Source organism: Epinephelus moara, chromosome 5, assembly GCF_006386435.1.
Source record: "Epinephelus moara isolate mb chromosome 5, YSFRI_EMoa_1.0, whole genome shotgun sequence".
Classification (NCBI taxonomy): domain Eukaryota; kingdom Metazoa; phylum Chordata; class Actinopteri; order Perciformes; family Serranidae; genus Epinephelus; species Epinephelus moara.
Window position 1 is genome coordinate 38,562,917 of NC_065510.1, and position 13,665 is coordinate 38,576,581.

The 13,665-nt window shown below is 43.7% G+C and overlaps 1 protein-coding gene across 8 annotated transcripts in view; it reads left to right on the top strand.

Annotated features, from left to right (window-relative positions):
* LOC126389660 (nuclear factor 1 X-type-like) overlaps positions 1 to 13,665 on the top strand; it is a 121,362-nt gene that overhangs the window by 96,156 nt on the left and 11,541 nt on the right. For 5 of the 8 annotated variants that reach the window (XM_050043370.1, XM_050043376.1, XM_050043375.1 and 2 more), the window contains 7 exons: positions 95 to 169; positions 830 to 953; positions 1,458 to 1,493; positions 1,898 to 2,025; positions 4,306 to 4,380; positions 8,750 to 8,878; positions 12,225 to 12,394. In XM_050043370.1, the coding sequence (XP_049899327.1) occupies positions 95 to 169; positions 830 to 953; positions 1,458 to 1,493; positions 1,898 to 2,025; positions 4,306 to 4,380; positions 8,750 to 8,878; positions 12,225 to 12,394 (737 nt within the window). The remainder of the gene's footprint in view (positions 1 to 94; positions 170 to 829; positions 954 to 1,457; positions 1,494 to 1,897; positions 2,026 to 4,305; positions 4,381 to 8,749; positions 8,879 to 12,224; positions 12,395 to 13,665) is intronic. The other 3 variants (XM_050043371.1, XM_050043378.1, XM_050043374.1) reach the window with 2 other exon arrangements.

Consider the following 13,665-nt stretch of genomic DNA (forward strand, 5'->3'; position numbering starts at 1 on the left):
TTTGTTTGAAACACAATTCCATGAATTTCTGATGCTTTTTCGCAAAAGCTTTTGTGTGTGTATGTATATCCTGATTGCGTCATTTTCTGTACAGGGCACCTGAGTTTCCAGGACTGCTTCGTCACCTCAGGGGTGTGGAACGTGGCAGAGCTGGTCAGAGTGTCACAGAGTAAGTACTAAAAACGCTAAGGAGAGAGGCCTAGGAACCCCAAAAATAAAATAGCAGCAAAACAATAAAAATACCCACAGTATGATTTTAGGCTTAAAGCACATTTGTTTGCTGATTTGGCATAAAAATACAAAAAAAACAGCATCATTTTGATAATATTGTTATTCTGAAGGATACCATTAAAATCCAGTGTGTAGCTTTTAAGTGCATGAACTACTGAAAGACAGTGTAACTCTATAGCCCCTTTTACACGGCCTGTTCAAGGTGGGAATATTAGCACCATTACTCCACCTCCCCATTTTGTATGAAAGGTACAAACACTAAGAATGAAGGGACAAAGTTGTACCACCATTAAGGCGGCAGCAAAGAGCCAAATAGATGTCTTTAAAAAGGATAGCTGGTATGGTGGGACTGCACACACACTAGCCACCGATGCTGTTGTGTTATACCTCCTTTGCTTCTGGGACGCTGGCGTGCATTATGCCAGCAATGTTTAGTTTAATGTAAAAAAAAAGCAAAGCTGGCGTAATGGCAGATCTCCTGTACAGCAGTATGTCTGTGTTAAAGGGCCTTATGGATTTATTATTTTCCTCAGGATATCCATATGAACTAATTTCCCTCTCTTCTTGCCCCTCTTTCTTTTATTTTCATGTCTGTCAGCACCTGTAGCCACAGCGTCGGGTCCCAACTTCTCACTGGCTGACCTGGACAGCAGTCCCAGCTACTACAACATCAACCAGGTGGCTCTGGGGCGACGCTCCCTCACCTCCCCTCCTTCCACCAGGTACACTATGATTCCACACAGACAACAGTATCAGTTTGCGGATGTTAGAAGATGTATGTTGCTCAGGAAACACCAGTGACCATTATACAAGTCCAGCTGTCCGCCATTAGTAGAGTCTCTTGTGGGTGAAACCACCATGTGGCAGTAGCAGTGCTACCTTGGTATGCGATTCGCTGTGAAGCCAAGGGCAGACTGGAGGGAAGTGTGAAATCACAGTAATATCTGCCAACCGTATATCGCTTCATATCGCAAGGGTGACTTTACTGGCAAGTAAAGCACCCCGTTTCATTGAGGTTTCTTGCTATAAACGGCATTTAGTACTACAGTCCATTCCCAGTCTTGGAATCTGTCCTGAACCTCTTCATATATATATGTGTGTGTGTCTCCCTGTTAGCTGCTGTCCTCTGTATGAATGTGATGGCTCTTTCTGCTATTTCCTCATTTGTGTCTTTCTTAACTTTTGTCTCTTTCTCTCTTCTTACCTGTCATCTGCTGTCACTTTAGGTCTGAGGTGGAGTTGTACGCAAACCTTCCACGGAGGTAGTTATATACACCCACAAAGACACAAACTAATGGGACACACGCACAGAAAACCACACAGACACACACACACACATAGAGAGAGAGTCTTACTGTGTGGCTGTCTCTGTTTCCTAACTTTTCTTTCTGTTTCCTCCTTTTTCATCATAGTTTTGACATTTCTTGTGCTTTGTCTGTTCTGCACCAAGACTTTGCGATAGTAATATCCAAAACTTGAAGCCTCTTAAACGTTAAAGAGCCTGTTTATACGATTACTTTTAAGTTATCAGTTCGGCAAGGTATGTTATCCTTTATCCAGTCATTTCCTGCCATTATGTGTATCAAAAAAATCATGCATCCTCTCCCCCTCTCTTTCTGCCTCCCACTTTTCCTCCACCCTCCAAACATCTTCCTTATGGTCTTAGCTCCACCAAGAGGAAGTCATTAGACGACAGTGAGCTGGAGAGCCCCACAGATGATGTTTTCTACCCTGGACGCTCGCCTGCTGCCAGCTCCTCCCAGTCCAGTGCGTGGCCCAACGACATGGATGCAGGTACCCCCCGTCCCACTCCACACCTGTCACCCACTAAGCAAGCATCATGAAACTTTTTTTCACACTCCTGCCCGACCCCTCACCCCTTCCACCACCAAAGTCCAAACTGATGCCTCCATCTGATTTTGTCTCTTCTCCACACTCCCTACCTCAACCACCTGCCTTCACTGTGGTGATTAACACATCCCTAAACATCCCTTAGAACCTCCAACTTACCCACCAATCACCTCCCTTAAAGGAAGACTTCACCCCCCAAATTACCATTTGGTTACGAATTCAACATAACCATTTGCAATGTTACATTGAATTCATGAAGAAAACTTTGTGTTTCTCGCATGGCTCTACAGTGAACGAAGAATCCAAAAACAGCGCCTGATGAGTTAAAGTCATAGGGGGTTGCATTTAAGAACAGCAAAACTATAGCACAACTGGGGCATTGGTGGCTTAGTGGGTAAAGCAGGCGCCCCCTGTACAAGGCTGTTGCCGCAGCGGCCCGGGTTCAAATCCAGCCTGTGGCCCCTTGCTGCATGTCATCCCCCCCCCCCAAAGCTTACCTGTCCTGTCCATTAAACGTAAAATGCCCAGAAAAATATTGTTAAAAAAAAAAAAAAAATACAGCACAACTCACACAAGTCTCACACAACTTGTGCAGTATAATTCAAGTCCTATTTATCTAGTTGTATTTTTAGCACTTAACAGACAACACTTTCTGATGGAAAACTGAACTGAAAGTGAAACCTATGTATGCTTTCTTCTTCTTCTTAACAGAAACTATAATTAGGCATGAGAGCTGCTGGTCTACCACTGACTTGAGTGTTAATTTGTTTGCGTTATATTGTGAGTTTGGTGAGTCTGAGCTAACCCTTTAACACACCAAAATCACACAAACAAAGTACTGATAGATGCAGTGGTAGACCAGCTGCTTCCAAGTACTGAGCATATGACTGGATAAATGAGACGGAGTGAGATTATACTGTCCCAGTTGTGTGAGAGTTTGTAAATGGATGTTTTAATAGTTTTGCTGTTGTTACACATGGACCTCTTTGACCTTAATTCATCGAGAATTTCCTCCATTTTTTAATTCTTCATTCACTGTAGAGGCATGCGCGAAAAAGTTTTCTAAACGAATTTAACATAACACGGAGTGAGTAACTGATATACAAATGGCCATTTGGGTGTAAAGTGCTCTTTTAGGGCCCTCTACTTCAGTCTGACACTCTACACCTTACAGAAACAACAACACCTAAGACTGCATCTCCTAAAAACCAAAGACAGACTAACAAAGTGATCATTTAAGAAAAAAAACATGAGGAGTGCTTTATTTATTTAATATTGAAAGAGCTGACTGGGATTGACCTACCACTATTGGTTGCACTGTAATATAACGCAAAAACACTTCAGTTAGTTTAAACATGTAATACCCTGCCGTATATTTAAGCATATAAATCGTGTTGACTTGACATAGAAATGTTTAAAGTCACATGCTTTGCTCAGATTTGTCTCAATCTGTGGCAAAGACATACAATACCTGCCAAAATGAAGGAAACTAAGATAAACAATGAAATGCCAAGGTAATGTCTAGTCAAGAAAAAATATAATGGCCATAAAATCATTACACAGTCATCACCTTCACTATGTGGTACAGCTATTTTACACTGACTGGAATAGTCTCCTCCTTTATTGTTCAGTAAATGGATTTAAAAGCATCAGCATGTTTTAAATTATAGTCTGGGCCATTTTTGGTCACCATTTTGTCAACACCATCACTATAACCCCAGAAAATTGAATTTATCATGGATAAACGGTGCTAAATGCTACCCAGCAAATAGCTCCAGACATCGGGAATATAAATGCCAAGATGCATCAAGGATGAAACAACAGCTTACAGCGGCCTATATTAAGGCTTTAGTCAGTGTTTCCATTGTTTTGGCAGTAACCACTACCTCTGTGATTCAGCTTTGGACATTACCCTCTTTATTCTACCTCCTCAGTAATCCTACCTCATCCCCCCAAACAACTCAATAACTCCAAGAAAAAAACCCTCTCGTTCACTTCCTCCCTCCCCAAATCTCAAGGCTTCATATTTACTCATCCTCACTTTAAAGCCATAATCCCACATACAGTTTACCTGATGTTGTGTCACTTATCAGTCATTCACTACCTCCATCATACACAAATGCTCACTCTTAACTCTCTCCCTTTCCCTCATTCTCTCTCTGTCTCTCTCTGTCTCTCTCTCACCCCTATCTCATTGTTAACAATACCCTTCTCCACTTTCAGTGCAGCACCATTTGGCGAGTGTGCAGGAGAGGAAGATAAAACATGAAAACGATGGCGTGCAGTTTCCTTACCATGGTTAGAACAACATTGATTACACTCATATATTTGCTATTTATCAGCCTTTATGTAGCTCAGCCATTCCTTTGTGTATGTGTGTATGTAAATGTACATACAATGTATGTACAGATGTATAAAATATATACTGTGTGTGTGTCTGTGTCTGTGTGTGTGTGTGTGTGTGTGTGTGTGTGTGAGTGAGTGTTTATATGTGAGTTGTATGATGTCTGTGGTTAGGACAATGGATTAGTGTACCCAAAAATGAAACTACAGTATATTTTTGTCATAATATCAGTAATGTTTAGTTGTTCACAGATTGATTTTATTGCTGCTGATCAAAAATTAATTTGTTCACATCACATTTCCTGTGACGTACAGTAGCAGGAATGTCAAGGATCATCTCGTCCAGGCTTTACTTTCTGTGTGAAACATGAGGCGACACTTAGCTCACCTAAGATCTTTGGCTCTATCTCTCTGAAGTCATGTCAGTCCTCCCAGCAGCATTCTAATTGACAGATGTCACTAGGCTAACACTGGCAACAGCAGCAGGAATATTCACATGCTGTTTTCATTCCGTCCCACATGCACTCATGTACCTACAGACCCCCACACATACAGAAACATATACTGTACATACACTGAGGCCCCCCCACATACACATGGTGACTTACACACTTACAACCCCCCTCATATGCAGACATTCACACATTGAAACACATGCTTATCATGCTCCCCACCCCTGCAGGTGTTCAGGTGCCTGCCTTGCCTCCATCCCTCTGTCGTTCCATCCCTCCCTTGCTTCAAATCCCTCATTAAGACGCTTACCGTCTGTGGATCAGAGGTGTAAAACCCTTCCTCCTGCTACCTAGCTCTCCCTTCAACCTTCCATCCCTGTCTCCCTTCTGTCTAATTGAAAACGTGTACAGCAGGAGGGACCCTTGGGAGGGAGAAAACATGTCAGAGGAGAGAAGGAGGAGAGAGAAACAGAAAGCAGGCAAGTGGGAGGTGAGAGAGGGAAGACGGGAGAGGAGATGACTTTGGTGTACTCAAATGGTGATAGCTAATGAGAGAGAAGGGTTATCAGGATGTGAACTAGAGGAGCCAAAAGCCCTGGTTAGGTTTTGCCCCAGTCTACTCTCACTCGAGCCTCAGCGGCTGCTCTCCTGCTCCCGCTCCACTTAGCTGTAAATGTAATTAAGAGGCTGCTCATCAGAGCCACAACAGAGGCTGCTGCGCGCCTTAGCGCACCAGAGCCTCACCTCCCATCTTTTTCCCGTCTCTCCCTCTCTCTCCCTCTCTGTGTTTGCGTACCACCGCCTTACTCTCCAAAGTGCACCACACACAGCCGTGTACACCTCCTAATGAGTTTGGCAAATAGAGGTGTGGAATAGTGTGCAAATCTGGACCCCAATTAATTTACAAATTCAAGTGAAAAATTAGGAAGTCAAAAGCTTCTGTAATTATCAGCCGTTTTTAATTTTTTTTTTTTTTATTTTGTGTGGGTTTGGAAATAGTTTTCTAACAGTAGCTAGCATTTAACATGCTCCACAATCAAGATGAACTGAGGCAATAAAGAGAGACAGAGGTATGGGAAAGCAAGAATGGAGCGAGTAGAGAGTGTGTGATTTTGGTACGGTGCATATCCGATTTTCCAAAGGATCCCACCTGCCACAGGCAAAGCTCATCTGGGAATTCCTGTCCAGGTGGGGGGTATGTAAACAAGCAAGCACACACACTTGCACACACACGCACACAAACAAACCAAGGGGCTTCTAAAACAAAAACAGAAATCACACTCACACACAGGTGTGCCTTGCCGTCTGTCCACAGCACCATCTACTCCCCAACTCCCTCCATAACCAACAGAGCACACACATCCAGCAACACGCACACACAGATGTATGAAGATGCATTCATACATATAAATCACACAAACACAGTTACATTCAGAAATACACACGATAGATTTGTGCGCACATACATATCACACAGCCCACACAGACACGTACACACGCACAGCTGAAGCACAGTCCCAGATGGTGTTTCCGTGTGTGTGTAGCCTTGGGATCCGTGAGGATGCTGCAGACATCTGCTCCACAGGGGCTCGAAGAGGGGTGGGGGAGGTTAGTGGAGGCAAACGAAACAACCGTGATTTCATATTAGTTCCAAATGATTGTGAAATTTTCCTGAGACACCAGAGACTTGTGGTGGTGGGGGCCTTTCTTGGTGCTTTGAGTTAAATGTTACAGGCCCGTGGAGGGATACGGCTGGACGTACATATGTGGTTTAAATCACCCGGGAGAAGAGAATTCCCTGACTTTCCTCCACTTGTTTAAGCCACTATCTCCTGTCTTTTCCAAGTGTGTGTGTGTGTGTGTGTGTGTCTGCGTCTATGTGTGCTTCAGAGGCGCATCTGGTGGCAGGCCTGTTAGTGCAAAGAGACAGAAGGGTCATCATGGGAGCGCTTGATTGGTTGCCAGTGAAATACTAAGGCTTGCCAGGAGAGGAAACAGTGCAGTTGTGGCACATACACACACACACACACACACACACACACACACACACACAAACACAAACACACACACACACAAACCAGATCAGACCATCGCACAGTCTCTGAAGCACCAGAATACTCTTTCCCATTCCCCTGGTGATAGTGACAGTGCCATAACGTCCCATATATACAGATGACAGTCTTCATCTGATCTTCTGTGTGTTTCCCGGCTCTGATTTCTATACTTCACTTTCATTTTACACTTCCAAAATAAAAGCACATAACTACCTCTCTGAAACCATGACTGTTTAACCTATATGGTTGTGGTTTTTACACTTTCTTCCAAATCTCAGTCTTTCCCAGCTCTCTCCCCTCCAGTGCCTTTTCTTGCTTAAGTCTCTGCAGACTGCTCTTATTTCCAGTTTGCTCCCACCAGTGTGACAGTGTCATAGCAATCACTGCTAACTATTGGTGTCAGAAGTGGGATCCGGGTTGTCTTCATGCTTGGAATCTGTCTGACAGTACAATACGCCCCCAGACTCCCGCTACAGTGGGGAGAAAAAAAAAGGAAATATGTCTGCTAAAGACATAAATGGTTCACACATATTCACTCCCACCTGCTTGAGACTTAACTCTTTCACACAGGGAGGGAAGGTTTTACACGCCCCCACACTCCCATAGACTTTCACACGTCTCCAGCTGGAGAACTGAGGAGGAATCGTATTTAATGCCTTGTTTGATGCGGAGGGGCCACAGAAATAGACTACAAAACAACAGTCTAAAAAAAAGTTTTAAAAGGAGAACATTATCACATCACTCACTTGTTAGGAAGATTAGAGGAAAACTTAATGGAAAAGAAATGTGTATGTTGTTTCATCAGTTAAATGTGGCTGTGTTGTTAAGGGTCTTTGTTTTTTGTGATTGGCCGCGTGCTCGTGCTTTTCGAGTGTGTTCAGACGTTGAGTGTGTGAGCGAGTGTGTGCGAGCAAGAGATAATAACCATATTTAACATCTTATGACATTCCAATTTCATACATGTCGTCAGAGCAACGCATTGAAAAACAAGACGCTGCTGCATTTTTCACAGGTTCTGCTTTGCTCTCTCGCTCCCTTGCTCCCTCGCATATTTTCATGTCTCCCACGTTCTTCTCGCCTCTCTCTTTCTCTCTCTCCCTCTGTCTCCTCTCTCTGTCCGTCTGCTTGTCTTTCGCACTCAGCAGCTGCCGTGTCCATACTGTACAGTGTGTGCTATTTCTGAATGAAGCCTTCTTCTCGTGCAGCCAGCCTGTGAGCTTCACTGAAGCCAGACCACAACTAGCTGACTGTGGCTGTATGGTGGCCATGCTCATACACAGAGAAAGCCTGGAGTTGGCACCTGACAGAGAGAGAGAAACAGCGAGAAAGAGATGAGATAGAAAAACATACAGTGGCACAGTAGAGGTTATTATAGCTACAGATGTGCTTTGGCTCCAAAACAAAGACCAGATTCAGATTGGCTTTTGCTATTTTTCCCCTTTTTCCTTTGAAGACATGCACTTAGCCTATGAAGTATTGCTCAGCCCTTAATATATGACTGTAAAGCTGGGAGTTGGAAATCCTACAGTATATCTCTGAATGACTTATGACAGCCAAGAGTCCTCTGATTGACTCATTGAAACTAATAGGAGTGAATGGCCAACAGCCAAAAAGACAGGGAGCAATGCACTGCCATCAACCAATGAGGAAATGAAACAAAAATCATGATTGCTTAAGTCCCCTTCAATTTAAAATCAAATTGATTTTTTTTAGTGTAGCCAATTAAAGAAGCAACATTTTGTTGATTAAAACCACCTCTCTCTTTTCCTCCCTCTTCCCCCCCACTTTTTTTGTTGATCCCATTTTTTTTTTCGCCAGGACTGTCCTCGCCTGGTTCACTTAAGAAGCCGGGGAAGTTTGATTTCAACGCCCTGACTTCCCAGACGAGGTCCCCCCGCATGGCGTTCACACACCACCCGCTGCCTGTGCTGGCAGGAGTGAGACCAGGTGAGAGCCCTGCCATGAACCCAACAACCCCAACCCCCGCTTTTATAATCTGAAAAAGAGAGAGAAGGAAAGGGAGTGTCAAACGTGATTCTAGATTGCCATATTTACAGCCCCAAACTCCTCTGGAAACCAAATAAATTCTACAGTTATGTGCCTGAAAATTAAAATCCTACACGTACTTGCTGAGAAAGCAAAAACAAAACTAAAATCCTACAGTTGCAACTGCTGAGAAGCAATATGCCCGCCGAGTTTCACCTGTTCAGTGTGACTGCTATCATCATGGCTTGGCATAAATTTCTCTCTCTCTCTTTCAGCCTCTCTCCATCCATCCATTTTTATTACCATCATCTTTGTGCCTTTGTGTTTTAATATTGTCATTGCATGGTACCATTGCTGCATCCATGCCTTTGTGACTGATTTGACTCACATCTTACTGCTTCATGCATCCATTGTAATGTTTTCAGAAGTCAGTTCTTTTGCATTTAAACTGACAAAGCTGTTTAGTCTCACATAATGAACTTGACTGGGTGTGTTAACTTGCTAAATGAAGCTATCAGCACACCTAATAGTGTAATTTATGCTGTAAGTAGACCAAATATTTCTGTGTACAGTGCATTTGATCAAAAACCTCAGAAATATCTACCTCTGTATGGTCAGAGCAGCTGCAATGCCGTGGAAGAAAATCTCCAAGACACAGTGTTTGAAATGAAGATAGAAAAACTATTTGTTATATACAAAAGAGGAAGACAACAAAGGACCAGTGCTTCTTTGCGTGTGTGTGTGTGTGTGTGTGTGTGTGTGTGTGTGTGTACACATTCAGATGCATCATTACAGTTGTATTTTTGTTCTTCAAAAGATGTGTTTGGTAGGTTTTCCTTGTTTAGATTTCCAAGGGAGTATAGAACAAATACAGATTTGAAAAGCAGTAGGAAGATGAGAGAGATTGATACAGTATTTGAAACCAAGAAGTTGCACAGATGTACAGTCGACTGTAGTGGATTGAATTCTTAAAGTATCATCCAATGTTTCCAAGGTCTTGTTTCATTAGAGGCGCTGAGGGCAAGTTGTCCTCATAAGAGCTTTTCGGTCCTATAGGATAACCAACATGGTTTCTCCATCTCCAGTCAGAGAATTCCCAAAGTCTCTGGGATCTCAAGTTTGCCAACAAGTCCCTGTAGGCTGGTCTCACTTTTCAAAGGAATAAATGTGTCCTCCTCGCTGTATCTCTCCCTCTCATTCCATTTGTCTCTCAAAGGGATGGTTTGGTCTACAGCCAAACCAGACCTACCATGTAAAGGTCATTTGGACTCATTGCCCTCCATGTTGAAACGTATTGAATTTTACTTGCGGAGCTCCCCATAGTATATTTAGAAAATATAGTGCAGGCCCGATCTCGCACCATTAAGCCGTGTTGTTTATCTGCACAGAGCAGTCCTATACCCTCTGGAGAATCCACAACACCAGATTGAATTCTGCGTTTAAACTGATTTCTAAAATTTGCTCCTCTGTTTTGAGCACGAGTTGAAGAGCCGGTGTGAGGGACTGGCTCAGGTTTCTTTGTTCCCTGACTAACTTCTCACACTCTCCAAACTGTGTGTGCAGACTGTTCGCTAAGAGGTTTTCATGTAATAGAGAGGCTGTAATGAGACAGTGTTCAGAGATTGTGTATGGGTGCATTTGTGCACGTACACACAGATACACATGCGTGCATGTGTAAATTTACACTCTTGTGGAGGACTCTCTGTGCTAAAATGGCTGCCATCCAAATGGAATGCCCCTCGGAGGCCTTGGTTCTATAAAGAGACTGGAGGATGATGGGAGGGAGGGAAGGAGAGAGCGATGAAAAGAGAAATGGGGGTAGACAGAGAGGGGGAAGAAGCAGTTAGCAATCATGGCTTGCCTTGGATGGACTGGAGCTGTTAGCTCTTGTTGTATAGGTCTACTGAGTGTGGGTGTTCAGGGGTAAGGACGGGATGGTTTATGTCCCATTTTTGGCTCCAGACTGACATGGAGAGCTGCCAGATTGACTGTTGTCTGATTATACTAGTCTGGAGAGTCCGCCATTGTGACAGTGATTACACACACACCAATATACATGCAAAGACACATGAAAGCTGCAACAGACAGAGCAACACATTCATACAGACAGACAGACAGACAGACAGACTACAAAAATATAGGGAAACTAAGATACAGACACAGAGATGCATAAAATTCATGTGCAGACACAAGAAGATGGGAACACCAATACACCAAAACACAGAAAGTTTGAACAAACAGACACTTACATACTTTGTGAGTACAGCATTCACAAGAGATACTAGGTGACAGACATAATCACAGATGCTTGTTCGCCAGGCTCCCCTCACCTAGCAGCTTGCCTCTTTAGTTTGGTGTGCCAAATTGCCAAAGCCATAGAATCTCAGCAGACAAGACAGACAGTGGAGCCTGAGTGTGTGTATGAGCGTGTGTGTGTATGAGCGTGTGTGTGTGTGTGTGTGTGTGTGTGTGTGTGTGTGTGTGTGCGTGTGTGCGTGTGTGTGTGGTTGGCTGGCTGGCTGGCTGACTAATGTCTCCGGGAGGCGTTTTGTGGTCGGTTGGGAGCGGAGGGGAGATTCTCTCTCAAGCTTCAAACTACTGGGCAGAACCGCACAGCAAGGATATGCTGCTGATTGATTACACATCACCGACAAGCAATAAAACAAAAGTGGAAAAACCCAGTGTGTGTGTGGCTCTGTCATACCCCAGTGGTTTGTGTGTGTGTGTGTGCTTGTGTGAATGTGTGTGTTTGAGAGACAAATGAAGAGGGAGCAGAAGGCAAAAAATACTGTAACACACTCTAGCGTGTATGGGACTGTGAAAGTGTATGTGCATGTGCAGTGATGCCAGGCTTACCAGAGGTACAGAGAAATCTAGTGGGCTGATTTATAAAATGAATGGGACCAGATGTTGCCCAATAGCCAGGGATAATGCCAGTCATTTGTAAGCAGAAACAGCTTCAGTCAGTCAACCACAAGAGAATGTCACAGCTATTTTCTGTGTTATGACAGTAATAGGCCTAAGTGACAACCTGGTCTTTGATGCCAGCTGTGTTGGTGCTTAGTTAAAACATATGCATGTCTTATAGACTGTCATAGGTGTGCATGTTAATGTAGTATCACAGTGTGTAGAGTGTTTTGTATGCTTAACATCTGCTCTGTGTTTTAGTAGAACAACAATAGAATGACCTGAGCCTCATTGTATTTTTCCCACTTTTGGTCTCTCGTCTATCTTCTCCTCACGGTTCCTCTTCCTCCTCTCCTTTCCCGTTCCTGTTTCCTCTCCCCGTGTTCACTTTTCTCCCCAGGGAGTCCCCGTGCCTCAGCCTCAGCCCTGCACTTCCCCTCCTCCTCTATCATCCAGCAGTCCAGCCCGTACTTCACCCACCCCACCATACGCTACCATCACCACCAGGACCCGCTTAAGGAGTTTGTGCAGTTTGTGTGCACTGACGGCACAGGACAGCCCAGCGCACAGGTAAGTGCTCTGTGGGATCGCAAAGGGAGGTGAGGGAATAGCGGGACGGTCTACAGTGCAAAAGTTGGCACTGATGTGAAGTTTATTTTTGTGGAATTTACTGAAGATGCAGAATGAAAGAGTAAGAATACAAGAAAACATCAGCATCATAGTTATATAGAGAATGACTGCTCCATCTTTTCATATCATATTTGTTAGACACACAGGTGCAACAAGGTCATGAGAGCCTAAACTTGGGAATAGAGTGATCTATATAAAGTGAAGCAACTTCAGCATGGAAGAGGTATATGGTTTTAGGGCAAATTCTTCAAGAGGAGGAGGCAGCCAGATGTGCTTAAACCAAAAAAAAAAAACTCAGCTGCAGAAAACGAAGGGGGAAGGAGCCAAACCACATTTGACTCATGATGGGATCAATATATCATGCAACACCTTCTTCCACAGTTAGGTAGGAGAAGATCTTGCCTGTCAGTTATGTTCAGGTTGAAGGAAGAAGAAAATATCAGGAAAAATTCCTTTTAGGCAGACTGGTTATGAGGCAGGTAAGGCCTGGGCGAGACTGGCATTGGATTTATTATAACCAAAGCTGCAAACCTTTAAGAGACCAGTAGAGGTTGTGTAGACAGATCTAGATTAGCACTGTTTGGAGGGTTGGATATCCATGGAAGGAAACCGAAGCAGACATTTAAGACTCCTGGTGCATTCCAGTAGTTATTTAACAAGTCCTCATTGACCCGCTGCCATTGTAACTGATGTTCCTTTACTCTAAAAATGCTGTTCTCTCAAGGGGCACGTTTCTCAGTCTGCACTGTGATCTGCAATCCCTTTCTCTGCATAATGCATGGTGGAAGATCAAGCCGTCTATACCAAAGTAGCCGAAAAACATTTATTCATGCAGAATATCTGTGAAAGTAGTACACTATAACAAAAGTGCAGAGGAGAATTGAAGAATAATAATAAAATACCACGTGTCAGTTGAAGCTGAGGAAGCTGGTGAGTGGTTGTGGATGAGAAGGAAACTAACTGCGGAAGCTAACTGGGCCACAGAGAGGAGGGGATGTTTCTTGTTGCACAGTTGGGCCTTTTTGAGGTGTCATGGGAAATGCAGTGAAACATCAGTAAAGGCAGGCGCCCCCTTGATAACCCCAGTGGTATGCCCACATTCACTCACTCATCCTGGAATGTTAGAGTTTCCAAACAACAAAAGAGGAGGCACAGTATACAGCTGACTCTTAACTGGCTATTTAATGATATTTCAGAATTATCTCGACACA